We start from the raw sequence: 25,764 nt of genomic DNA on the forward strand, positions 1-25,764 counted from the left end.
AGGCCAAATGCTCTTCTGCATAAAGTGCTTTGGCCCAATAGAAAAATGCCACCTTTGCATCACTTCTTAGATAATAAAGCACTTCTGCAGCCTCTGTGTCCATCCAAAAAGTAAATCTAGTTTAATTTACCCCTTGAAACCATCATCTACAGGAAATACCTGAAATGACTATACAAATAATTATTGGTTCCATCCTCAGGACATGACAGTTGCTGACATTCATTAATAACAATATCAGTTGTATTCCCACACTTAGGCTACAGATGTTTGTTGACCTTTATGAAAAGGGGGAGGTTGGACTGTGTACTTTCTTCAGGAAATACGTAAGAATGAAGCTGAAATATTAAGCCAAGTTTTGTCTCAAATACAGTATTTTGAATGTAACTCTATAAAATTGCTATAATTACATCTTCAAGATAGTCTTACCATGCTTCAGTATGATTATTTAATAAACTTCTGTCAGCTCATGACTAAAATCAGAACAACGTACTATATCTCACTCTGAACAAAGTTTGAGCACAGTGGCACCTTTAAGACCAACAAAGTTTTGTTCAGGGTATGAGCTTTTGTGTGAGAATGTGTGCATGCACACAAAACCTCATGCCTTGAATAAAACTTTGTTGGTCTTAAAAGTGTCACTGGACTAAAACTCTGTTCTACTGCTTCAGACCAACATTGGTACCCACCTGAATCTATGTGTCACTCTGTTGGTTTAAGAAAAAAATTGTTTGGATAAATGGCTGAACCACCCATCAAACCATTTTTGTACTATTTTTCTGGCAAGTAAAAATTGCTAGGGTCTGGGGAAGTTCTGTGGAGCATGGGCAGAACGCAATGTGGTCCATTTGCATTGCATGTTGCTACAGTCACTGGCTGGCGGGAGGAGGCCTTCTAAAACAGAGGGGGATGTTTCCAGACACCGCAGTTCTGGCCCTACATTTTCTCCAAATTAAATCCTCTACAGGAAATAAGTCTTCCTGTTATGACAGTGAAGGTGAAAGTTTAAGTAAGGACTACAGGGAGGGGAGAAAAGGGCTGCATCTACTAGAGAGAATCCCTGTCAGTGGCCTCTCTTACCCCCAAATGCAACGCTGCACTTTCCCTCCTGGTGGAAAAGCTGATGGGAGGGGAACTTGAACAGAAGCAAGCAAATAAACACAGCAGACAAGGTTTATGTTCATCCTGTCCCCATGCCTGGCCTTCTCTCATCCCCACCTGCACTGCCTAGGAAATGTGGGAGAAGAATGGGTTAAAAAAAAGCAGGAGGGTAGGGAATCCGTCCCCCTTTTTCTTGTATTCTGCCCTGCCTCTGAAAAGGACCTCAGGGTGTTGTAAAAGGCTGCACCCACTTCCCCCACTTTATCCTCACAGCAAGCCTGTGTGGTAGGTAAAATTGACAGAAAGAGACACTTGTCAAAGATCACTCAGCATGCTTTAGGAGTTATTTTTTTCCATGTACAAGTCAATACAATTATATTTCGTTTCATATGGTTTCATATGGTTGGCGAACGGTCAATTGTTTCTCAAATTAGTTTAGTAAATGCAAACAAGCACCCCCCCCACACACACACACAAAACACCCAAAGGTCAATTTCGGTTTCCTGGCAACAACGAAGGTGCACGAGAAGGGGCGGGAAGAAGACGTAAACGGTACGCGACGGGAACTGAGTTGGTCCAGATGTCGTATGTTCGCGGCGTTCGCCCTTTTGTGTGGGAGTGGACGGGCGAAGGAAAAGAGGGAGGCCTGGAGCCCGTAGGGAGGAAAAGGAGGGGCCTCTGGCTCGGAGCAGGATGTCGGGGCGTTGGGGTGAGGCCGCTGGCGGAGCTTCCTCCTGTCATGTCCCTTTGGCAGCGGCGCAGCACTCTCAAGCCGCCCCCCCCCCTTCCCCAGAGGCTTGGAGTTCCAGGCGCTGGCGGGAGCCTCTCCTCACGCTCAGTTTCGACCTCGCTCTTAGGGCCTTCCAGCCCCCCTCTGGTGCTTGCGAGGCGGCACCTCTTTTTCGCCCACCTTCTGTCCAGCTTGCTTGAACTAAGGGGTGCTGCTGTGTGCGGGGAGGGGGGTGTCGTTCAGGGTAGGTTGGGATGCGTGACACTGTCAGGCTGATGGCGGAGTACAGAAGCCGCCAGATGGAGGACCAGGATCCTCTTTGAATGTAGCACTTGGCTACGTTTTTCTGAAGCAGCCAACAGGCTCACGGACTCCAGATCACTAGTGTTAGAAGTAACGGTTTTCTGTGCATGTAACGGTTTTCTGTTCACTGTTCCTGTATGTTTATCTATACGAACATAAATCAACCGAGCTGTATGAATGGGGCAGTTATGCCCACTTTGGGACCTAGATAATTCGATGTTAAAATGTGTTTTTTTTTCCCCAGGCAGTAAGAAAATGACTCCAAAGAGTACATCTAATCTAAGCCCTTGCTCCAAAATGGGTTTATAGCACGTGCATTCTGTACTGTTTTAAAGTGCTGTGCTCTTGTGTGCAAACCAGGTGGGCTTCTATTATGTTGATGTCTTCTCACTTCTCCATATATGGCTAGAATGTGAGTGCATCTCCCTTATATATTGGAAAGTGGAGTGATTTCAGATGCCAAATGGCATCAGCATAAGAACAATAGAGGATACACAGTAAGATATGGTGCAAAAGGAGAAATCCCTGTGTAGCACAAAAACTGCTCTTTTACATTCAAGTAAACATATTTTATCGGTGTTCATTAAAGCTACAGAAATCATTAAGTAATCACAAAATTCACTTGTAAAGAAAGCCACTATGTAAGTGGTGATAAAGCATTCATACTATAGTCCTTAACCGATGTTTGGACATAAAGTGCAAAGTTTCCAAATGCAATCTTGCAAGGTAGTCCTCACAGTGCATCAGTCACCGGAGAGAAAAAGCCTCAGACGTATCGGAGACCGGTTTCGGCTTTACGCCTTTATCAATCACTCATCTTTTAGCACTTTACTGCTTGACGGCTTCTCCTAGAATATTTTTAAGTCAACAGGGACACCAGTACAGTTATTTACATTGGAAAATTCTTGCCGAAGTTTATCCACTGGGATGCTTCCAGTGGATAAACTTAGGTGAAAATTTTCCAATGTAAATAATTGTACTGGTGTCTCCGTTGACTTAAAAATATTGTTCTAGGAGGTGCTGTCAAGCAGTAAAGTGCTAAAAGATGAGTGATTGATAAAGGCGTGAAGCCGAAACCAGTCTCCGATACGTCTGAGGCTTTTCCTCTCCGGTGACTGACACACTGTGAGAACTACCTTGCAAGATTGCATTTGGAAACTTTGCACTTTATGTCCAAACATTGATTAAGGTCTATAGTATGAATGCTTTATCACTGCTTAAATAGTGGCTTTCTTTACAAGTGAATTTTGTGATTACTTAATGATTTCTGTACCTTTAATGAACACCGATAAAATGTGATGTTTATCTGAATGTAAAAGAGCAGTTTTTGTGCTACACAGGGATTTATCTTTTTGTTCCAAATGACATCAGCAGGCAAACAACAGTAGCAGGTGTGATTGGATTAGGTGTGATATGCAGAGAGGTAGTAGGCTTGGACACACCTAATCCAATCACACCTGCTATTGTCGTTTGCCTGCTGCTGTCATTTGACACCTGAAATCATTCAACTTTCCAGTATGTAGGACAGATGGGCTCACATTCTTGCTGTATCTGAAGAAATGAGCAGAGACTCATAAAAGCTCATACTCTTCCATTCGTTTTGTTAGTCTTTAAGGTGCTACTTTACTCTCTTTTTTCCCTTTTCCTGCTTTGGACAGACTAACAAAGCTTCATCCTACGCATAGCTACAACCTTCTCACCCAGTGGCCTTCAATAGTAACTCTGCTTAAGATAGCAATCTGTTTCAGCAAAAATAAATAGTATTGTGGTACATCAGAGAGAAGGTACAGATGTAGCTGATGTGATTTTACCTAGAAATGAATGCTTACATGTGATCACAGGATCATTTCCCACAGATTAGTAGCATCTTACTAAAAAGGTACATTGTATGAGATTTCTATCAGCTGAAATAAGAATTTTGCCTCAGGTAATAAGCTGTACACCCAGTGTTCAGTCACTGTTGAACCTCAGTTGTTCCAGGTAACTTTCAACTGTTGACATGCATAGACAGCAATAAAGGTAAGATTTTGTCAGGTTATCAAAATAAATTTAAGAAATTATGCAAAGTGAGTGCCTACAATGAGCACTGCTACTATAAACAGCCTTCTACTGCAATTGTGAAATCCAGGAAGTGGTGCATTGTTGTATGGTTTATAAACTTAATCCTCAAAGATTCGTGGCTTTATTGACTTGGCAGTTACAAAATGCAATTTTGCTGCAGAATCGTATCTGGAGTTCCTGAGATCAAATGCCATCGTCATTAGATAAAATTTAAGTAATGAAAACTCAAGAGTCTAGGTTTAGTTACAGTATAAATTACAGTGTATTCTGAATCACACATAACATTAAGAGGCATTTTCCATGTCCAAGTAGTGCTCTTCCATTCTAATCATCCACCATCAGGCCTTGCTGTGTACTGTTATTTTCTAGATGGCTTACCTTGAATGATAATGAAAATTCCCTTTCTGTTAAAGGATTTCAGCCTACAGGAGTTCTAAAAGACAAATTGCTGTGAATTATAGTAATTGATGTTGCATGTTGCAGTTTTTATGTACATAATGGGGACAAAGGATTTGTGGGTGTGTTTTTAAAAACCCAGCATATTTTCTCAGGTTAACTAAACTTGCCAGGTTGTTAAGGTTGCACTGCCATGGTGTACCTGTAGAATCAACTGTAATTTGAAATAGGGTATCTCACTATTAGGATGCAGATGTTAGTGTGTGGCTAGTTAGAGATTTTAAAATATGTGGGAGATAAGTGATCTGATGACTGTTTATACTAATGTGGTTTTAAAAATGTATTTATTAGAAATTTCCCAACTGAACGAAGTTGCCTTTCTTCCTGAACGCTGAGCTGAAGAATTTTATCATGGGCCAGCAACTTTCAAGCCAGACACACGCAGTTATTAATAAGCTACCAGAAAAAGTAGTCAAACATGTATCTCTCGTCCGAGAAAGTGGCTTCCTGACGTATGAGGAGTTTTTGGGCAGAGTTGCTGAACTTAATGATGTGTAAGATTTCTGTTTCTTTGCTACAAAAAGTGATACATTCTTTGATACATTAATGTTTCAGGTTGAGCAAAGTGCTGCTTGAACTTCTGCTGTTTGTTTAACCTGCGTACCCCTTGTTGAAGAATTAAGCACTCTGTTATAGAACCTCTGCAGGATCTATGCCTTAATATTAAACCCTATGCTTGATACAAACCCCTGTCAGCTCATTTACTTCACACACTTAAAGTTTATTCAGCCATTAATATTCATCTAGCAAATGTACATATTTATAGAATTTTGAAATATTAATGCTTGTAAAATTCCATCAGGGTATTTGTGGTAGTGTGGTCCAGTAGTATTTTAGAGACCAAAAGGTTTTTTGAGGTATAAGCTTTCAGGAGTCAAAGCTCCCTTCATCAGACCTTTGCTTGTCAAAGCTCCCTTTGTCAGTTCTTCTACAGAAGACCAACGTGCAGGGTTGCCACTTTCTGGAAAGTCAGGGAAATGGAAATTGGTCAGGGAAATTGGTCTGAAGTCAGAAAGCCAGGGAAATTGTGATTAAAATATATTCAAGCAGTGGATTTTTGACCTGCTGCTCCAAGAGCATGCTCTGTTCTTGTGGCAACTGGAATAGAAAAGTAACAGAATACAAGTAAAGCTTAATGATGCCATTTCCCAGCTCCACCTTTTTCTCAACTCCACCCCCAGCAACCAGCCTAATATGTTTGTTGAGGTCTGTCCCTGCATGATTTCCAAGGTCTGCCTGTAGCATTTGCAAAGCAAGGCTAGTTTAAACATTTAGCAGTATATAAACTTTAAACATCTGTTTTCATCCTTACCTGCTAGTACTGCATTTAACTTATATATAAAGATCAACATGTTTTTGAGTCATGCTTGTGTATGTAATGGATGTTTTGTCTCCTGCTAAATCCAGCACAGAGTTGCAAATGAGTTTTGCCGATGTTGGATTTCACAGACAACTAGCACTTTCTGCTCTGCACCATGCAAAGTAAATTTTGCAAATGTGATTGCTCGTTCCTTCTGGAGTTTACAGAGTACCAGCTTTCTCACCCGCTTTCCTGACTTCTCCCATGCATAAAGATTGCAAATGAGGGTTGTCTGCTTCTCTAGATTGCAGAAACTCCACCTCCTTTCTTGCTGCTGATCTGCTCATTACTTTCCCAGCCTTGGGAAGTTCCTACTTGTTAGTATTCAGAGTTTACTTGAATTGAAGTTTGTAACTTGGTGTAATTTTTGGTGCAATTGCAAAACAGATGTAGCTGCAGTTAATGTTGAAATAAGCTGATATTAAATCTCTTACTTTGACAAATATGTTTTCAGTTGAGACTTGTGTAGTTGTAGAGTGGAACATTTCATTAAGTCTTGCATTAATGCAACACAATTTATTCATTTTTTAATTTGTGCTTATATTTGAATGGTGGTCAAGGAAATTGACAAATGTTGGTCAGGGAAAGTCAGGGAAATGAAAAATAAAATGTTAGTGGCAACCCTGACATGGCTACCCTGTGAAACACCAAGAGTGTTATATTTTTAGATGTTTATTGTTTGTAACATTTTTAGAACCCAGCTAACAGGAATCCTTCTCAATCAGTTAAATGAAATTAACAAGTCATTAATGCTGCAATATATACACAAAGGAAGGAATAGCACAACTGCCTACTTTGTAATGGGTTAAAACTTCCTGAATGGCAACTAAACTAGTAAGTGGAAATAGCAGATAATTTATAGCACTGTTCTAGGAATGTTTATTCAGAAGTAACATTGAGCTGGTGTGTTTAGTATAGCACACACAGGGTATCTGTTGTGGGGAGGGGAAGAGAAAGGAGATTGTATGCCACTCTGTACTTCAAGTGAAGGGTGGGGTATAAATCCAGTCTCCTCCTCTCTTCTTCTTTTATTTGCTGGTGCAAGTATGTTTAGTATAGCAGCCTTGGTCAACAAGGACATTTAGAGTGGGGTAGCTTGAGGTATGAATGTAGCATAAAAATATAGCAGGAAACCTTTTTATCCTATATTCATTATAATCACTTTTTAAAAATGTTCAGAAATTACCTTATTCAAGATAATGGATATAGTTTTCCAGTGTGTGTTTTGAGGAAAACCCATAAGAATAAAGCCACTAAAGAATAGTGCAACTGATCAAGACTAGAAGAAATAGACATTGGCAGAAAAGCATCCTTGATTCATGTTGAAAGCTTAATTATCACATTTTTCTGTTAGTATATTGAGAGTTTAAAATTGTCCCTTATGAGCAAGATTAAGATGAGAGTGACACAAGTCATGATCATTCTAGGAATCCAAACTCTCCTTGAAATTTATATTAATTTTAGTAACAGTTTGTTGAAATGTGATTAGCAATTGTACACCCTGAAAAACTCAACATAATATGCCAGAAAGGGTCTGGGTTTCAGTACACAAGTGATAACATAGATATCCAAAGAAAAGGTAAATAAAGATTGTTCCAATTTGTAAGCCAACCTGATACGTGTTTGGTATGTTTCCTGCATTGTGTTAAATGAATATTAAATTATTTCAGAACTGCTAAATTAGCTTCTGGTCAGGACAAGCATCTGTTATTTGAGGTACAGCCAGGCTCTGACTCTTCTGCGCTCTGGAAGGTGGCCGTTCGAGTTGTGTGTACCAAAGTAAGTTTATCAAAGCCATTACTTGTATTTTATACTTTTATTTATTTATACTTTTACTCCTCTACATTCAGCTGCTGGAGAGACCTTGGGTCAGTCATAACTCTCTCAGAACTGTTCTGCTTAAGAGCTTGGAGAGTTCTCTCAGTCCCACCTATCTCACAGGGTAACTGTCGTGGGGAGGGAAAGAGAAAGGAGATTGTAAGCCACACTGGACTCTTAAGTGAAGGGTGAGGTATAAATCCAATCTCCTCTTTTTATTTATTTATCAATTTAAAACATTTATTAGCCACCTTTTTACTTTATAGGAACTCATGTTGGCTTACAAATAAACTATAAAAATACATTTAAAACACTACTTAAAATCAATAATTTAAAACTGTTGGTAAAACTTTGATTCTATTACTTGACAAAATTCAACTAAAATTTGGAATTTGTGCCTAATCCAGCTAAGAAAAAAAACTGTAAAAAACCTCTTAAGATGCATTTTTGTGAAAGAAGCAGTATCAGTCTTGCTGTCTTCATAATTCTTTGCAAATGTTATGAAAGAACTATAAAGTTATCGAAAGGAAAACTAAATGACTGAATTATAAGGTAATTCTAAAATCATGATGTGCTTTGTGCATCAGTCTTTTAGGATTGTTAGTTCATGTTGTCTTTGTGTATATTCATATTATTAATATTGGGAACAAATGAAACAATTTAAAAAATTGCTAAGACAATATTTTGTATATTTAGATAAACAAGACAAGTGGCATGGTTGAAGCATCAAGAATCATGAATCTGTATCAATTCATTCAGCTTTATAAAGATATCACAAGTCAAGCAACGGGTGTTCTTTCTCAGAACACTGACTCAGAAGGAGCTGCAGAGGATCTGTCATCTGTTTCATCTTGTCAGGCCAGCATTTGGATGGGAAGGTATCTCAGTACGAGGGGGAAATTTCTGTTGGAACTTTTCTGTTTGCTTCAACTTTGTATATTTATTGAAATGTTGTGTATAAACAGAGTTTTGGTGTTTCACAATTTTCTTGATTGCAAAACTTATCAGCCATTTAGAATTATGAAGGGTCACAGTCACTTTTCTTCTAGACATGACCTGTTCTTCCGCTTATTCTCCTGAATAAGACATATGATATACATATATTGTATTGGAAATCTTCTGTAGTTAATTTGTAAACTAATGAAGGAGAAATGCACTCATAAAGACTAAGGCAGCTGCAGACAGAGTGAAAGCTTGTACATTCATACTTATTATCCAGGTAACTTCTTGGTTTCCATGACTGCAAAATCTGCATCCTCCTAATGGTGCATTGCTGTATCTCTGAGAGGTACACGGGTGGCTTGAGCAGCAGGAGATCTCTGTGGTACCAAAATCATGATGGAGTAAAATAATTTCTCTGCAATGCAACTTAAGTATGACAACTTTTCCAATGCTTGTTATGGTAATGGGTATGGGCTTGACTTTTGCATCTATTGCCTTAGTTTTTAGTTAACACAAACATCTTCATTGAATCAGAGAGATTTCAGCTTCAACTATATGAGTGCCATGGTTACTAATCTTTAATTAAACAAGTCAGTTTGAAACTCTGACACTGACTCAGAGTGGCCACTAGCAGGAAAATGGAAAATAAAGACACCAGTTGCTGGAAACTGACTCTTCTCCCCCCCCACCCCCTCCAAGCTAAGCCAGTATTTTGTTCTGCACTGTGTGATTATGCCTTCCTGAATCTTGAGTTCACTTACAGATTGTGGAAAACAGACCTTATAACATTGAAAACATCAAACTCTTTAGTAGTGTATTACCATATGCATTCTATTAACTGTGGACAAATTATTCACATTTAAATAATAAACATGTCCTTGAAAATGCTGTATTTGTCTACAGTGTATACAGGAATTCTCATTGTTTAACATTGTAGATTTCCTGTGTTAATTTCTTCATATTGTACATTTTGATTGAGTAAAACCTTGTCTTAAGCATTTCATTCATTCCATAAATGAACTAGCTTCTACATATCCTGTTTTGCAAATAAGGGGGAAACAAGACTGACATTAACATCCAGCATGTATAAACTTTTCTGTTGAAAAATGCTTAAATATTATTTTGTCTGAGTTCTGATTTCCCATGTTTGTGAGTAATAGCGCTCTCTGTATTGTAGGGTGAAACAACTGACTGATGAGGAAGAATGTTGCATCTGTATGGATGGACGTGCTGATCTGATCTTGCCATGTGCTCACAGCTTTTGCCAGAAATGCATTGATAAATGGTAAAATGCCTGAAACAGGCTGTGTGACTGCTTTATGTTTGAAATGATCCTTTGATTTGTTTGGCTCAGTTCCCCATAATAAAAGAACTGGTGGAAATAAAAATTGTCCTACCTTCCACTGAAATGAAAAGAGAATGCATCCTAGCCTTGTCAATGGGAGAGAGAGTGAGTATAAATCAGCAGTTTTCACAGTGGTGAGCAGTGGGGTACGGCAGGGCTTGGTACTATGTCTGATGCTTTTTAACTTGTTCATGAATGATTTGGAGCTGGGAGTAAGCAGTGAAGTGGCTAAGTTTGCAGATGACACTAAATTGTGCAGGGTGGTGAGAACCAAAGGGGATTGTGAGACACTCCAAAGGGATGTCGAGGATGGGTGAGTGGGTGTCAGTGTGGCAAATGAGGTTCAGTGTGACCAAGTGCAAAGTAATGCACATTGGGACCAAAAATCCTAAATATAAATACATGTTGATGGGGTCCAAACTGGTGGAGATTGACCAAGAGAGAGGTTTTGGAGTTGTGATGGATAACTCACTGAAAATGTCAAGACAGTGTGTGACTGCAATAAAAAAGGCCAACACTCTGCTGGGGATTATTAGGAAGGGGATTGAAAACAAATCAGCCAGTATCATAATGCCCCTGTATAAATCGATGGTGCAGCCTCATTTGGAGTACTGTGTACAATTCTGGTCACTGCACCTCAAAAAAGATATAGCATTGAAAAAGTACAGAAAAGGGCAATTAGAATGATTAAAGGGTTGGAACACTTTCCCTATGAAGAAAGGTTAAAGCACTTGGGGCTCTTTAGCTTGGAGAAACGTTAACTGAGGGGTGACATGATAGAGGCTTACAAGATTATGCATGGGATAGAGAAGGTAGAGAAGGAAGTACTTTCCTCCCTTTCTCACAATACAAAAACTTGTGGACACTCAGTGAAATTGCTGAGCAGTCAGGTTAGAGCAGATAAAAGGAAGTACTTCTTCACCCAAAGGGTGATTAACACATGGAATTTACTGCCACAAGACGTGGTGGCAGCTACATGCATAGGTGGCTTCAAGAGGGGATTGGATAGACATATGGAGCAAAGGTCCATCAGTGGCTGTTAGCCACAGGGTATAGATGGAACTCTGTCTGGGGAAAGTGATGCTCTCTATTCTTGGTGCTTGTGGGGACTTCAGTTGGAGGGCTTCTAGTATCCTGTCCCCACTAGTGGGGTACCTAGTGTTGTTGTTTTTTGCCACTGTGTGACAGAGTGTTGGACTGGATGGGTCATTGGTCTGATCCAGCATGGCTTCTCTTATGTTCTTAATGGGTAGATATTGATTGTGGCGTATATGTGGGCTACCTGGTATATTTTGTAGGGGCAGCAAGCACACTGAATACATTCTAGCTGTATCTGAAGAAGTGAACAGTGACTCACAAATGGTCATACCCTGCCATAAATTTTTTTGACCCAACTGCTTGCCAGTTCGGATTATAAAAATAAACAATATTGCCAATTGCACTTGAAAACAGAATGGAATCCAGGCAATCTCTGGCTTTTGGGGAGACAAAAAGCACTAATGGAATTTTGTTCTGTTAGAAATTGGGTGTTGTTGGGATTTGCAAGATGAATGTGATTCATGAGTATGCTGGGGTAGAACAGCATTGTATTGTGTTAAGTTCTCTTTCAAGAATAATGGTTCAGGCTATAAAAGAGTACTAGTATATTGAGTACTGCTGAAGACTTCATATTGGCGGCACTGTGTTCAGTTGTTAGAACTACAGTATAAGAAAGATGTTATCCTGGGAAGGATTCATAGTGCTGCAGTTGTGATTGGAGGTCTAAAAGTAAAGCCATGAGGCTGAAGGAACAAAGATGGGTTCAGGATGAATGCGTTGACAGTTGTCTACCTTATTGACTGAAGGTGGAATCAGTTTTAGTTTGTAGGATAGTAGGTTTAAGTTAAATAGTGAAAAGGTTTGCAGTTATAAGAGCAGAAGAGCATTCTTCTCTGTCAGTACTACTAGTAGGGATGGGCACAAACCAGCATATGAACCATAGTTCATAATGATGCTGGGTTGGTTTGTTGGTTCGTGAACTGTGATTCAGGCAAGCACATTGTTTGTGAACAAAACTGCCATGTTTGTTGCAGTGGTTTGTTCTGTCTGTAGGTCTCTTTAAATGCCTTCCCTTCACTTGCTGAGGTGCGCCACAACCGCAGCACTCCTTAGTGAGCGAAGGGAAGGCATTTAAAAATGTGTCGTCCCCCCCCCCCCGGTCATAAACTCTCCCCCAACTCATGAAGCAACAATCCATGAACCGGTTGAGGAAACCGAAAAGTTTGTCATGCACCATGGTTACTCATGAACCACCACAAACCTCCATTTTCCGAATTCATGCCCATCCTTAGTACGGAGTTCTTCTCCTTGCTGCCTTTTCAAGAAATTGCTTATAAAGACATGTGAGGCATTATGACTTGCCTTTAGGATAATGCAGATGTAGTCCATCTATTCCAACTATTCACCCAAGCTTCCATTACTCTTGTAGTATATCTTGAAAGATAAGGTGGTCTTGATAGCTTCAATACAAACAGCAGTGTTGATCCTGCTCCCTTTTCTGGCTTCCTTATACAGGAGCGGTCGTCACAGAAATTGCCCTATATGTCGACTGCAGGTGACAGCAGTAAATGATTCTTGGGTGGTATCAGATGCACCTACAGAAGAAGATATTGCTACCTACATACTCAACATGGTAGATGAGGCAGGCCAGCCTCATAGGCCATGATCCTAGTAATGTCCATAATCATGAAATGTCCTTAAGATTTCTCTTTCGTTGTTCTTTGTTTGGTCATTGTATTGATTTAAATAAGCTAAATTCTTTATAAATGAACACTTGTGTATGAGCCAGTTTACATGCATTTATATATTTAATGTCCATTTTTCTGTGTTGCGAAGGATACATTAAGAATTTACTGGTATTTTATTTTTTCCATTGCTTTTCTGAGATGGCTTGCGCTGAAATTGCCCTTCATTTTAGGAACTGTAACACTAATCTGAATAATTACTTTAGGGCCTGTTGTTTAATTTTTATTTTTTCAGATTTATATTCCGCCCTCCCATGACGGGCTCAGGGCAGCTAACATCCACACTAAGAAGTAATCCTTTATGCAAGTGTGTGTGGGCCTGCTTGCATGAATAGGAATGACTAGAATTGCAGTTTGAAACTTCAGTCACATCTGTTTCCCCCTAGTGGTAAACTTTAACCACTTCTAGTGTTTACATGTTGCTTAAATCACTACTTGTTGCTGTGTTCTAGCAAAGGCTGTTCTGATTATTAGCTTTTCACATATTTCAAAAGAAATAAACCTTCTAGTCAGCTCTAAATAACTGAAAGGTCTCCTTTAAAATCCATGTCCATGGTCAGTTTTTTACATTTGTTTAGCATTGTGTGATATATTTGGTTAAAACTATTTTGTGGTATTAAGAGTCTGGCTTCTTTTAGCAGCAGCACAATTTTAAAGATGGAGATTTAAAGCAAACAGATGGTGCTTGATTCCCTTCTACAGTATGTTTTCCTGTAACAGGAATATCTACATTGATTTGTATATCTATTTCTTAAATGTTGGCAGATCTGCAGATACCTAAATCTGTGCATTGGGCCCACAACGAGAGAAAGATTTTTCTCCACTTGGGAGACCCCTGCCTCAGGTTTGCAGAAAAATCTTGAAAACTTACAGAAATTAGATTGGGGGCATTAATTCCTCCCCCAGTGAAGCTGTCAGTGCTTGTGCAGAACCTCTGCTTCTCCCATCCCTCAGCAGCTCCTGGGGAAGCTGTGGGGTGGGGGAGGGAGGAGAGAAGCTGGTTAGGGAGGCACACAGGGCTGAGAGACAACTGCAACTGGGAGCTGAGTTAGGCCAAGCAGTGGTGACAGACCCCAGAAGCTGTAACAGGCTTGGCTGTAGCAATGGACCCTGGAAGTTGTACTGACTTCCACCACAGCAGCTGCAGACTCCACAAGGTCAGTAGGCCCAGCCATAGTGACGGACTTCATACTTTTAAAGGTCTGTGTGCAGTGTGGGAAAAATGGCTTGAAATCTTGTTTTGTGGTGCAAGAATCTAGTAATAATTATTTCCAGGGCTTTTTTTGAGCAGGAATGCAGTTCTGGCTGGCTTGGTGTCAAGAGGATGTGGCCTAATATGCAAATGAGTTCCTTATTTCTAGTTACAATTATTTCCAGAGGTGGTTGCTGTTAACATTTATGACTGCCTAATATGTATGGATCATCATTCTCATGAAAGTCTGGTAGACTGCATTAAGCCTGCTCATTCCAGAACCACATTTGCAGAGGTTATTGAATTCAAGTGGTACTGAGTTAAAATATGGCAGAGATATTTCTGTTCTTCCCCATATGATTTGGCTTGCCAAGGTGAAGATTTAGACCAGAGGTGTCAAATTTGTTTGTTATGAAGGCCAGATCTGACATAAAAATAACTGTTGGGCTAGGCCAACTCTACTGTAAAATTTAATACCAAGTACTGGAGATATAAAACACAGGCAAACCCAATTTATGATATTATTTTATCATCAAAATACAAACAAAATTGATTGATTCTTTTAATTTAGCTGCAATTAATTTAGCAATTAATTTAGCTGGGAATCCACAAAAGTGCTAATAAATGCATTTAATCATATGCAATACTAGATTTTTTCCAAGGAATGCCATATCCACCCTTTAGCCATTTTCTTTCATTTCTTGAGTTTGGCCACACATACCTCACTGTGTGTGCCCACATGTGCCCCCCCCCCCCAGTCTCCTGCCTTTCCTCTCTTGCATCACTTGCTCATGGGCCAGGTAAGAGCCCTGGACAGGCTAGTTCTGGTCCCAGCGACATGTTTGACACCCCTGATTTAGACAGCAGATTGTACTGACAAACACCATGAGAGCTCATGTTATCTACCTGCTGCAATTTGACTTCAAAGGATACAGTAACATGAAAGTTTTTTAGATTTCCCGATGATGTGTCTTGGGAATTAGTATTTTTGTCAAGTGCCTCTTAGCACTAGGCATTTTAAACAAAATAAATTGGTTTTTTTCCATGCAAGGGTGATTTTTGGATCCAGTTAAAGAAGCTTATCACTCCATTTTATATGTAAGTAAGACAGGAAATTAAATCTGCAAACTGTTTCATGACAAGTCATGCTAAACATCCTGTATGTGTCCTGAGTTGATACAGAGAAATGAGAATTTTAAAATTATGGTGTGTATGTATATGCACATGCATAAGCAGTTGTATAGCAGTAACATGAAAACTTGTAAATATTTGTAAAGTGAATGTGGATGTAAACTTTCTATTGTGAATAGCTTTTTAAATCTAATAAATGCACCTAGTGGTGTAAGTAATGTGTGCCTTGTAAAGTATATCCTGTAGCTCAGGGGTCCCCAACCCCCAGGCAGCTGACTGGTACCGGTCCGCAGCCTGTTAGCAACCGGGCCACGAAGCCTGGCTGTCCCATGACGCTTTGCAGCCTCGCTGCCCCACCTCCCTTGCGGTGCCTCCTCCACCCTCCGTTTCTATAATTTTAAGGCCGGGGTTGGGGCGGTGAAGCGCCGCCTTTCCCAGCTCTTTAAGAGCAGACCCCCTGGAGACAAGGGCAGCGCTGCTTCTTCAGCAGGTTGCTCGCTGCGGTTTCCCCCACCGATTGGCAGTGGTGTCAGCCCTTTAAAAGCTGGGGAAGGCAGCGCTTCACCGCCCCTTCTCTGGCCTTAAAATTGTAAAAATGGAGGGTGGAGGAGGCACCACGAAGAGAGACAGGATGGCGAGGCTGCATGATCACAGGGGGCGGGAGGCTGCATGGTGCCAAATTTGGTGCCCTCACCCTGCTGGCCCTGGGGCCATGGTGAGCGGGCTGGCCCTGGTGCCGGTCCCCGGTGCCACAAATGTTGGGGACCACTGCTGTAGCTCACCTTGCAAATTATTTAGGGGGTCATGCCAGTGTTTGACTCATCATGTCATGTCTCCCCTCCCCTCACAACACATTGCAGCTATGCCTTTTTTTTTGTGGGATTAAAGATGTTTCCCTTTGAGGCTGCAAGAGAAAAGTAATACTTCTGAGCAAGTGAGACAAAATAGATGTTAACATGTAGGTGTTTGCTTATTGGTTGTTGACACACAGGATAATTGCAAAGCTGCTCTAGCTTTAAAGGATGTATATGAAATGCCAATGGAAACTTGTGAATGGTTTAAAACACCATGTACTTGTGTAAAATGGCCACGTTACAGTGTTGGAAAATTAGATCATGATGTTGTGTTTTAAAACTAACTTCTAAAAATCTTCAGACTGTTGTATTGCTGCTGTTCAGAGCAGAAGAAATTTGCATCTAAAAGTTTATTTTAGCACTAGTGAAATATTTCAAAAATTAATGATAAAGACTGTTAATAGCTACAGGCCTTCCAATGTATATTGTTATTATAATTGTGCAATAAACACATGGAGTTCTATCCTTCCTTGTTGATTCTTGTAACAAGAACCAAGATTCAGCTCTAGCTACAGGAGCTTCAGTGCCTATACAGGAAACTGTTCCACTAATTTTAATAAAACCAGTGTGTAGCAAACAAGTCTTAAATTATAATCCAGTTAATTTTTACAGTTGTATATGGATTAAAATTTACCAAATTACCCACAAATTAAATGGGATTGCCTGAGCCTGTGATGATGTAAAACCCAATAAGCTTTGGTGCCCAAATAACCAGACAGCTCACCTTAGGATATTTCCTGTTTGTGCTGAGATCCTTTGTGTATCTTGTTGCTTAGAAAATACATGCTATTTTGTTACTGAGAGGGAATATGAACCATGTTCTTCCTGTTCCTGCTCTAACATCTTAATTTTCTGTATGCTTAGAATTTTCTGTTATCCTATCTAAACTTCATGGTAATCATCTGAACAATATTTTCCTTTGGAACCTAAAATTATAACATCATTGGAACTGTGTTATATTGTCTAGTCTTGTTTAAAAGCATTTCAGATGTGGATTTTAGCAGGAACAGCTGTCCATTATAGGTATACAAAGGAAATCAAGGCAGTATATTTCTGAAGACATTTTAATGTGCTTTATGTATCATTCCTGATTGTATAGTATGGATTTTACATGCAATATATTTTCAATATTTTGTCAGGAAGAAATGCATACATATTCAACATCTTTCATTTCTAAATAAGGAGACAAGCTTTGTATTTTGCTTTTGAAATAACATTTTAGTCAGAAAAAGAATTAGCCTAAGGAGTATCAGAGAGCCAGTGTATATTGTCTTCAAAAGTAGGAAATATTAAAACATCATACAAATAAGTGAACTTTTTCTATTACATATTAGCAATCTGTCTACAGCCTCAGAATAATCCAGCTGGATAAAGATCTCACTCTCTTCTCTCCCACCCAACCAATAAAAGTAGCTTTTTAATGGTTGTCCATAGAACATGCTATGCCTCTGAAGTAGCTACTGTTGCTGCCTCTTAACATAACCACAGGAATACTTCTTTAACATTATTCATCAAATCACAGAAATCAAAATTAATGTTTAGCCATTAGGGGGCATGTTTGTTTTAAGTGATCACATAAAAGTAATCAAGCAGGAAGTATACATTTTTAGGATACAGTATACTGACCCCTCAAAACAGTAAACTGCTATGGAGTTGCTAAGGTCTGTTGGTGTCATTATACTTTACCACATGTTCAAAATAAAAATTTCTCTTAGATTCTGGAAAAGGTACAGTAAGCAGATGTTAACTAGGCACTAGAAATTTCTCTGTAGTAACAGCTACAGTGACAGGTTTATTTACCTAATATGTTGGGTGTACGCTTGTGGGCTGCTACAGAGGAACTTCTGATAAGCTTGTGGAAGAGAAAAATCCTTTTGAATACAAAATGTGTGAAAAGGCCCTTTCTACGGGTTCATAAGGACAGAATATAGTTAATCCTGAGAACTTCAGTCTAAATAGCACAAGAAATCAAATGATTACATTTCATAATAAAACAGTTACAATATATTTCCCATTTAAAACCCATATAACTGGGATAAAGTGCACAATTCCTGAACATGTTTATATGTACCATATGATAGGGAACTAAGATACTGAGCTGGATTTATCTGCATATGCTAATTTTATAATATCATATTTCTAATAACTTAAAAGCAAATCCATTTCAAACAAAAACAAATACGACTCAAAATTCCTTATAACTATGGATTTTTGCAATAATGTTAAACTAGTTTGACATCAACACATGCCTTTTCCATACTCACAATGGAGGAAAGTAGGCAGCGGGGTCCCATAAGAATTGGTATTGGAGCTGGTGCTATTTAATTTGTTCATAAATGATCTAGAATGGGAAGGAGGGTGACAACTGTAGCCATCACATTTGAGATTACAGAAAATTATTCAGGATGGTGAAAACCAAGGCCAATGGTGAAGAACTCCAGGAAGATCTCCACAAATGGTGAGTGAGGTACAATATGGTGAATGAAGTTCAGTGCAGGTAAATGAAAGCATGATGTACACTGGAACAAAAAAATTGCAACTTCAAGTATATGCTAATATGGTCTGAACTGAGGGAGGTAACTCAATGAAAATGTCAACCTAGTGTGCTGCATCAGTGAAAAAGAAACCTCTGTGCTGGGGATTATAAGGAAAGGGATGGAAAATAAAAACCAATACTATTCTCCCCACCCCAAATAGATCTCTGGTATGAAATCATTTGGAATACTGTGTGCAGTTCTGGTCATCATATCTATAAAGGGCATTGCAGAATTGAAGAAGGATGGCAACCAAAGGAGGTTGAAGCACTTTTCTTACAAGGAAAGGCTGAAGGGTCCGGAACTTTTTCAGTTTGTTTGTTTATTTATTTATTTATTTATTTTATGACTTCTATCCCCGCCCTTCCCAACAAGTGGCTCAGGGCGGCTTACAACACAGGAATCTAACATAAATAGGCGTTAAACATAGAGCATTTAAATTTAAACATTAAACCATTTAAAACATTGAACCATTTAAAACATTGGGGGCAGCAGACATCCAGAAAAGAGATGACTAATTGGAATTATAAGAGGTTTATAAAATTATGCACAGGGTAGGAAGAGTGGATAGAACTTTTTCTCCCTTTCCAACAATTCTAGATCTTTGGACAACCAATGAAACTGGCAGTTGATTTAGGAGGGAAAATAGAAATACTTCTTTACTCAATTAAAATGTATAAGCTGTTACTCAATGATGTAGTGATGGTCACAGGCACAGATGGCTTTTGAAGAGGATTAGACATTGGAGGATAGGCCTATCAGTAGCTACATAGCTGCTACTAGTCATGGTGACTAAAGGGAACCTCCATTCAGAGGTAGTAAAAACCTCTGAATAGCAAACCAGGAGGCAACATAAGGTGACCTGAACCTCTATGTCCTGTTGATGGACAGCCAGAGTTACTGGTTGGCCACTGTGAGAAAGGCTGCTGGACTATTTGGACCACTGGTCTGACCTGGCAGGGGTTGTCTTATGTTCTTAACAAAAGAATATTACTGCTTGTGCAGAGTGATTAATGAATAAGAATCCCAGCTACAAATACAAGTTGATGGGGTGTGAACTGGCAGAGACTGACCCCAAGAGAGAGATCTTGGGGTCGTGGTAGATAACTCACTGAAAATGTCAAGACAGTGTGCGTTTGCAATAAAAAAGGCCAATGCCATGCTGGGAATTATTAGGAAGGGAATTGAAAACAAATCAGCCAGTATCATAATGCCCCTGTATAAATCGATGGTGCGGTCTCATTTGGAGTACTGTGTGCAGTTCTGGTCGCCGCACCTCAAAAAGGATATTATAGCATTGGAGAAAGTCCAGAGAAGGGCAACTAGAATGATTAAAGGGCTGGAGCACTTTCCCTATGAAGAAAGGTTGAAACGCTTGGGACTCTTTAGCTTGGAGAAACGTCGACTGCGGTGTGACATGATAGAGGTTTACAAGATAATGCATGGGATGGAGAAAGTAGAGAAAGAAGTACTTTTCTCCCTTTCTCACAATACAAGAACTCGTGGGCATTCGATGAAATTGCTGAGCAGACAGCTTAAAACGGATAAAAGGAAGTACTTCTTCACCCAAAGGGTGATTAACATGTGGAATTCACTGCCACAGGAGGTGGTGGCGGCCACAAGTATAGCCACCTTCAAGAGGGGTTTAGATAAAAATATGGAGCACAGGTCCATCAGTGGCTATTAGCCACAGTGTATGTGTGTATATAAAATTTTTTGCCACTGTGTGACACAGAGTGTTGGACTGGATGGGCCGTTGGCCTGATCCAACATGGCTTCTCTTATGTTCTTACACCAAACTGGCTCTCTCAGCACAGATGTCTTCAATCGGTACGCCCCTGGAGAAAGCCAAGGACGTAAATGTCCTGTTGAAGCTGCTCTTGGGATTGAGCCACAATGAGCCAGTTGTCTAAGTACGGGTATATGGAAATTTTCCGTTGACGTAGTGACGCTGCCACCACCGCCATACACTTGGTGAAGACCCTTGGTGCTGTTGATAGGCCGAGGGGAAGAGCCCGGAACTGATAGTGATTGTTCCCAACAGCGAACCTTGGGAATATTCTGTGGCAATGAGTGATGGTAAGAAGGAAATAGGCATCTTAGAGGTCTATGAGTGCCATCCAAGTGTTTCTGGGAATTAGAGGGAGAACAGACTGCAGGGTGATCATGCGGAATTTTTTGTATCGGATGTGATGGTTGAGTTCGCGAAGGTCCAGTATTGGACGTTGCCCTCCATCCTTCTTTGGGACCAGAAAGTATTGGGAGTAAAACCCTGTGTGATGGTATTGAGGTGGTACTGGTTCTATGGCTTCCTTGGCCAGCAAGGTAGCGATCTCTTCCTGAAGAGGTAGAGAAGGAGGGGTAGGTATGAAGCGATGGTGCTTCGGGGGCAAAGCAAACTCTATGGTGTAACCCCTGTGGATGATCGCCAGGACCCATGAATCCGTTGTTATTGATTCCCACATGAGGTAAAAGGGAAGCAGCCTTGTTGTACGGGAATGAAGATGATGTATCGGTGGTGGTGGCGGTGGCATCAGCAAGTCAAAGAGACTGTTTCGTGGCCATAGCCGCTTTTTTGGTCGACTGTGGTCGTGGATGCTGATGGAATGGTTGCTTTGCCGGAGGAGCTTTTCGTTTCCAATAATCAGCTTGCCTGGGGGAAAAGGGACGCTTGCAGAAGGGTGTTTTCCATCCTCTTTGCCTGTTAGTTTGAGGTTGTTGCTGGTTAACCCCTAATCTCTTGGCTCTCTTTCTGATGTCATCAGTGGTTGAGTTAAATAAACCTTGGCCATCAAAAGGCAAATCTTCTATCTTAAACTTTATATCAGGTTGAAGTGATGATGAACGAAGCCAAGCATGTCTGCGTAAGGCAATGGAAGTAGCCATGGTTCTTGAAGAACAAGCCACCGCATGCCGTACTGAGTTGATTTGTTGCTTTGTTACACCTCAAACAACTTTTTATTGGGGAATATTAATATTTCTTAGCTCAAAATGGTAGGCCTACGAGAGGTGAGGTGTATAGGATCTATGTCTTTGTCTACGGAGATAGACCACTGAAAATCCTTTGGTTAATAATGGATTTTATTATAGCATAGGGTTTCAAATAGTTACATCTCAATCAAACAATTTCAAGCATACAAGAGGAATTACAAAAGAGGTTAGCTGAATAAGCAGGATGGGGGAAGGTGATACAATACCTAGATCTTTGCAGGGCAGGCTCAGTCAGAGGAAATGCAAGGCTTCTGAAGGGAGATTTCTCTTGAGAGGAAGGGGGGTGAGGGTAGGAAGGGGTGGAGGAAGGAGAGGGTGAAGGGATTCCCTTTTTCCTTCCTTTTTCTTCTTCTGCAACCAGCTTTCCTGAACCCTACGCTGCGCTCTTCCCTTTCTTCCCACGCTTCCCTAACCTGACAGGTTGGGTTGTCTGTTTTCTAGGGTAAATTACGTCACATCACTCAATTCCACTACCCAATGAGGGGACAGAGTGTCACACCAATGGAAAATCAGGGTGTCATATGTGTAATATCCAATCAGACCATTCGTATCATAGATCCATACCCCAACATAGGCATTTTAATTAACACTGGCCAAATGACTTTATGGCCTTGTTTTTCCCAAAACTGGTTCCTTTGAAGCTCCCCAAAAGTGATAGATTTCTCTCTTAGTGTCAACCATGGGTGGCCATCCATCAAGTGGTCAGGGGACTGAATGACTTTGATGGCCTTAGCAATTAATTAAAGAAAAATAGAAACTTCGTTAAGAGTCAAAATTGTGAGATCAGTTTACGTTATACCACACATCCTGAGGAGTAACAGACACAAGCCATTTATTTTTGTTGGAGGTTTCCTGGGTCATTCTTATTTCCTAATGCTTTGATAACAGGACTTTTAAAGGTTGCCAAAAGAGTGGAGGAATTTTTATGGCACTGCCCACACCACCTCTCTGTGCCTGAAACTTTTTTTTCATTCCCAGGAGCAGAAAGATGGACGCTTCTCAACCTTTCAGCTGGCATCATGTTGTTCTGGCTTGTGAACCAGAATCACATTACAGACCTGCTTTGGGGTTAAGAAGGAACTGGATTTGTCTCCCTTATGTGCAAGAAAGACCATTCCAATTCAAATGGGCATTGCTGTATCCAATTAATATTCTAGGGTTACATTGCAATATCACATTCCAGGGGTGCATGGCTTGGGAATAAGTACAGGGGTGTCTTCCTGGGTATCAGCTTACTCACACGGTTAAGTTCTTGTAGTATCTTTGAAGCTTGCTTTTGTGAGGTTTCAGGTAAGGATGGAACTAGTGCATGCAATTGGGATGATAAATTGAAAGAATAGGCAGCAAAATAGGCTAAATAATTATGAATTTTGGATGTAGCGGTGGAAAGGGAGTAGAGCTTTCTGCCCAATGTATCCAACCTCTTTCCTTCTTTCTCTGGCGGAACAGGGTGACGTGTCTGCTTTGACTTTAAAGAAGAATGGACAATCATCGAATTTGGAGCAGGGTGACTAAACAAAAATTTCGAATGTGGTGCATGTATTTTGTATAAGGATTCAATACGTTTGGACGTTGGTGGAACTGATGCCAGCTTATCCCAAGCTTCTTTCAATGCTTCTAAATGGACAGGTAACATGGGTAAGAAGGATCCTGCAGGCAAGTCAGCATGGACCAGGTCATGGACCACGTCCAATACCCTCGGCAAGTCTGTGGTTAGTTTTATGTTGAGTGTGTTTGCCATGTTCGTGAGTAGATCCAGATAAGCCTTGGATCCCTCAGATGGAGATAGGTCAACTGGTTTTGTAATGTCAGATGCCGGTGATGTTGGAGACTGAATGTGATGACTCAAGAGTTTTCGGCTGAATGTGATGACTCAAGAGTTTTCGGCTTCGGAGTCCTCTTGGACTTCTACTGGTCAAGGGTCTGTCAAGTGCCGGTGTTGTTACAGTTAGAGGTTTTGTCACCATGGTAGCTTGGTCTGAATGCATGGTATGTTTGGATGTCGAGGGAGCCAGCGATGTCTGCTTCAGTTCCTGTCGGTGTCGATAGTGGGCTTCTTCCTGGTACCGGTGATGAGGGTCTCCAACGTGTTTGTAACGATGAGCTTCTTGATGGCAAGGTTGATAAGATTCCTCACGGTACCGAGGTTGGTCACGGTACCTATGTCGGTATTCAATGGATGGAGATCTAGAAGGCCTGTAATAGTAATGCCGGTATGGAGATGGCGACCGAGATCTGGACTGGCTGTAATAGTATCGATCTCTACGTCAACTCGGAGACCTTTCTCGGTACCGACGGGCCGGAGATTCCCGATGGAGTGCGGAGACAGCAGAATCCTTAAATGCTCTTGGCGCCAACACCTCACGGAATGAATGCACCTCGAGAAGATTGGCTCTTTGTTGGATTCGAGGTGATGGTTCCATAGACTCCGTGGGTAAGATGTCTTCAGGCAGAGACTCGTGAATGGATGGTGACCGGGATCGAATCCGTATAATCTCATCAGCAATCACATCAGTGGGCATCGAAAGTTCTGGTGGAACAATCGGTGCCGTAGATTTAGGTACCGAGGTTTTCGATACCGAGGTTGTAGTCATGGTGTCAGAAGCTCTAGGATCCAGCTGGGTCCTCAAAGTCGACTTCGATGTTTTCGACTCCTGCTGTCACTTTCACGACGGTTCCAAGTGATGCTTTTTCTTGGAGTCGTCTGACTTTTAGTATGCTTGCCGGACTTAAGCTTACTGGGAGCCGATGCCACTGAAGCTGCCGGTTTCGCCATGTCCCTTTGCGGGGTCAGGGAAGGCGGCGAACTTTGGGACCCAGAAGAGTGGGACATCACAGGCTGCAATGAAGATTCTAAAAGGTGACTCTTCAGCCTCGTGGCGCGGTTTTTTCTTGCCTGTTTCCCAAACTGGCTGCAATGGATACAGGCGTCTGTTCTGTGGGCCTCCCCCAAACAAAACAAGCACTGAGAATGACCGTCTGTCGAGGGGATTTTTGACCCGCAGCGAGTACACTTTTTAAAAGTGGTTTTTGGATCCTTTCCTTCCATAGACCCGGGGGGGGGGGGGTAGAGGGAAAGAAGGTGAGGCGACAGTAAAGTGGGTTTTATATATATATATATATATATATATACACACACACACACACACACACACACGATACCAATAGAAGAACGAAGAGTAAGATGAAGGTGAAGACGAACGAGGAAGGATGATGGTAAAAGGTAAGAAGGCTAGCAAAGTTGAGGAGACGCAACAAGGAAGGACTATCCCGGGCGGCGGTTAGAAAGAAACTGGGTGGGTGGAGCACCTTCCCTTCACTCCAGGCATGTGTAGTGGATGCCTGCTCCTTAGAGCGGGAGGGAATGCGCGCCAAAATAAACACCTAGGCTAGCTTTAAATTCTCCGAGGTCGGGTTCGTTCCAGCAGGAAAACCCATGTGTGTGACTGCACAGAGACCACGATGAAGATACGTGTTTTACCACATGCTGCCAACAAGTGCCCTAGTACAAAGTTTGTAAGGAATATGAATTCAAGGTGCCAAAGTGACACATGAAATGCATTTTGCATGGTTCATTTTAAAAGTACTCTTTGGGAACAGCACTTATACCATAAATAAATGACAAGGGGGGGATTTCCAATTCACAATAGGAAAATTAGCCACTATATTTTACAAACTCATTTGTTTGGAGGAATAAAATGGTCTGACACACAGTATTTCAAAATCCCAGGCACTGGCACTGCAAGTTTTAGAAATGGTTAGTCTAGAGAATACCACAGTTGAAGAATAAGCAGGCTTTAGGTCCAATTGCTCTACTCTGGATCAATGCCTGATTTTATATAATCTGGAAATGAAATACAGTATTAGGCCCCATGGGGCTCTATATATCTTTTGTAGATTACAAAATAATCACTTGGAACAGAGTATGGACTAAATTAGAGGCATCCTCAGTAGATCACAGACTACTTTTTCTTATGGGTATCCTGCACACAAACAACTAGTTGACCATAATGATGCAGTCAACAGGGCCAACAGGTCTCTGTCAAGAGGGAAGTCAAGCAAGGCTATATTATGGCCTTTTTGGTATTATTTATATCTATTCAGTGGTTCAAGCTCTGTTGAATCCAGACTTTCCACCCTTTAGCAAACAGAACAATACCTGCCTT

The 25,764-nt window shown here is 40.8% G+C and overlaps 1 protein-coding gene and 1 long non-coding RNA gene across 2 annotated transcripts; both read left to right on the forward strand.

Moving 5' to 3' along the window:
- The first annotated feature begins 1,670 nt into the window (after window positions 1–1,670).
- On the forward strand, window positions 1,671–13,417 carry RNF141 (ring finger protein 141). Its single transcript, XM_060262523.1, has 6 exons — window positions 1,671–1,807; window positions 4,940–5,142; window positions 7,679–7,787; window positions 8,523–8,704; window positions 9,946–10,053; window positions 12,667–13,417. Exons 2-6 carry the CDS (start codon window positions 5,000–5,002, stop codon window positions 12,815–12,817), a joined length of 693 nt encoding a protein of 230 aa, XP_060118506.1. The 5' UTR covers window positions 1,671–1,807; window positions 4,940–4,999; the 3' UTR covers window positions 12,818–13,417.
- A 942-nt stretch (window positions 13,418–14,359) lies between these two features.
- Window positions 14,360–17,026, forward strand: LOC132589424 (uncharacterized). Its single transcript, XR_009556604.1, has 2 exons — window positions 14,360–14,481; window positions 14,956–17,026. It is a non-coding gene; the product is annotated as an uncharacterized LOC132589424 (long non-coding RNA).
- Window positions 17,027–25,764: the final 8,738 nt, after the last annotated feature.

The sequence above is a fragment of the Heteronotia binoei genome, chromosome 21, assembly GCF_032191835.1.
Source record: "Heteronotia binoei isolate CCM8104 ecotype False Entrance Well chromosome 21, APGP_CSIRO_Hbin_v1, whole genome shotgun sequence".
Taxonomy (NCBI): Eukaryota; Metazoa; Chordata; class Lepidosauria; order Squamata; family Gekkonidae; genus Heteronotia; species Heteronotia binoei.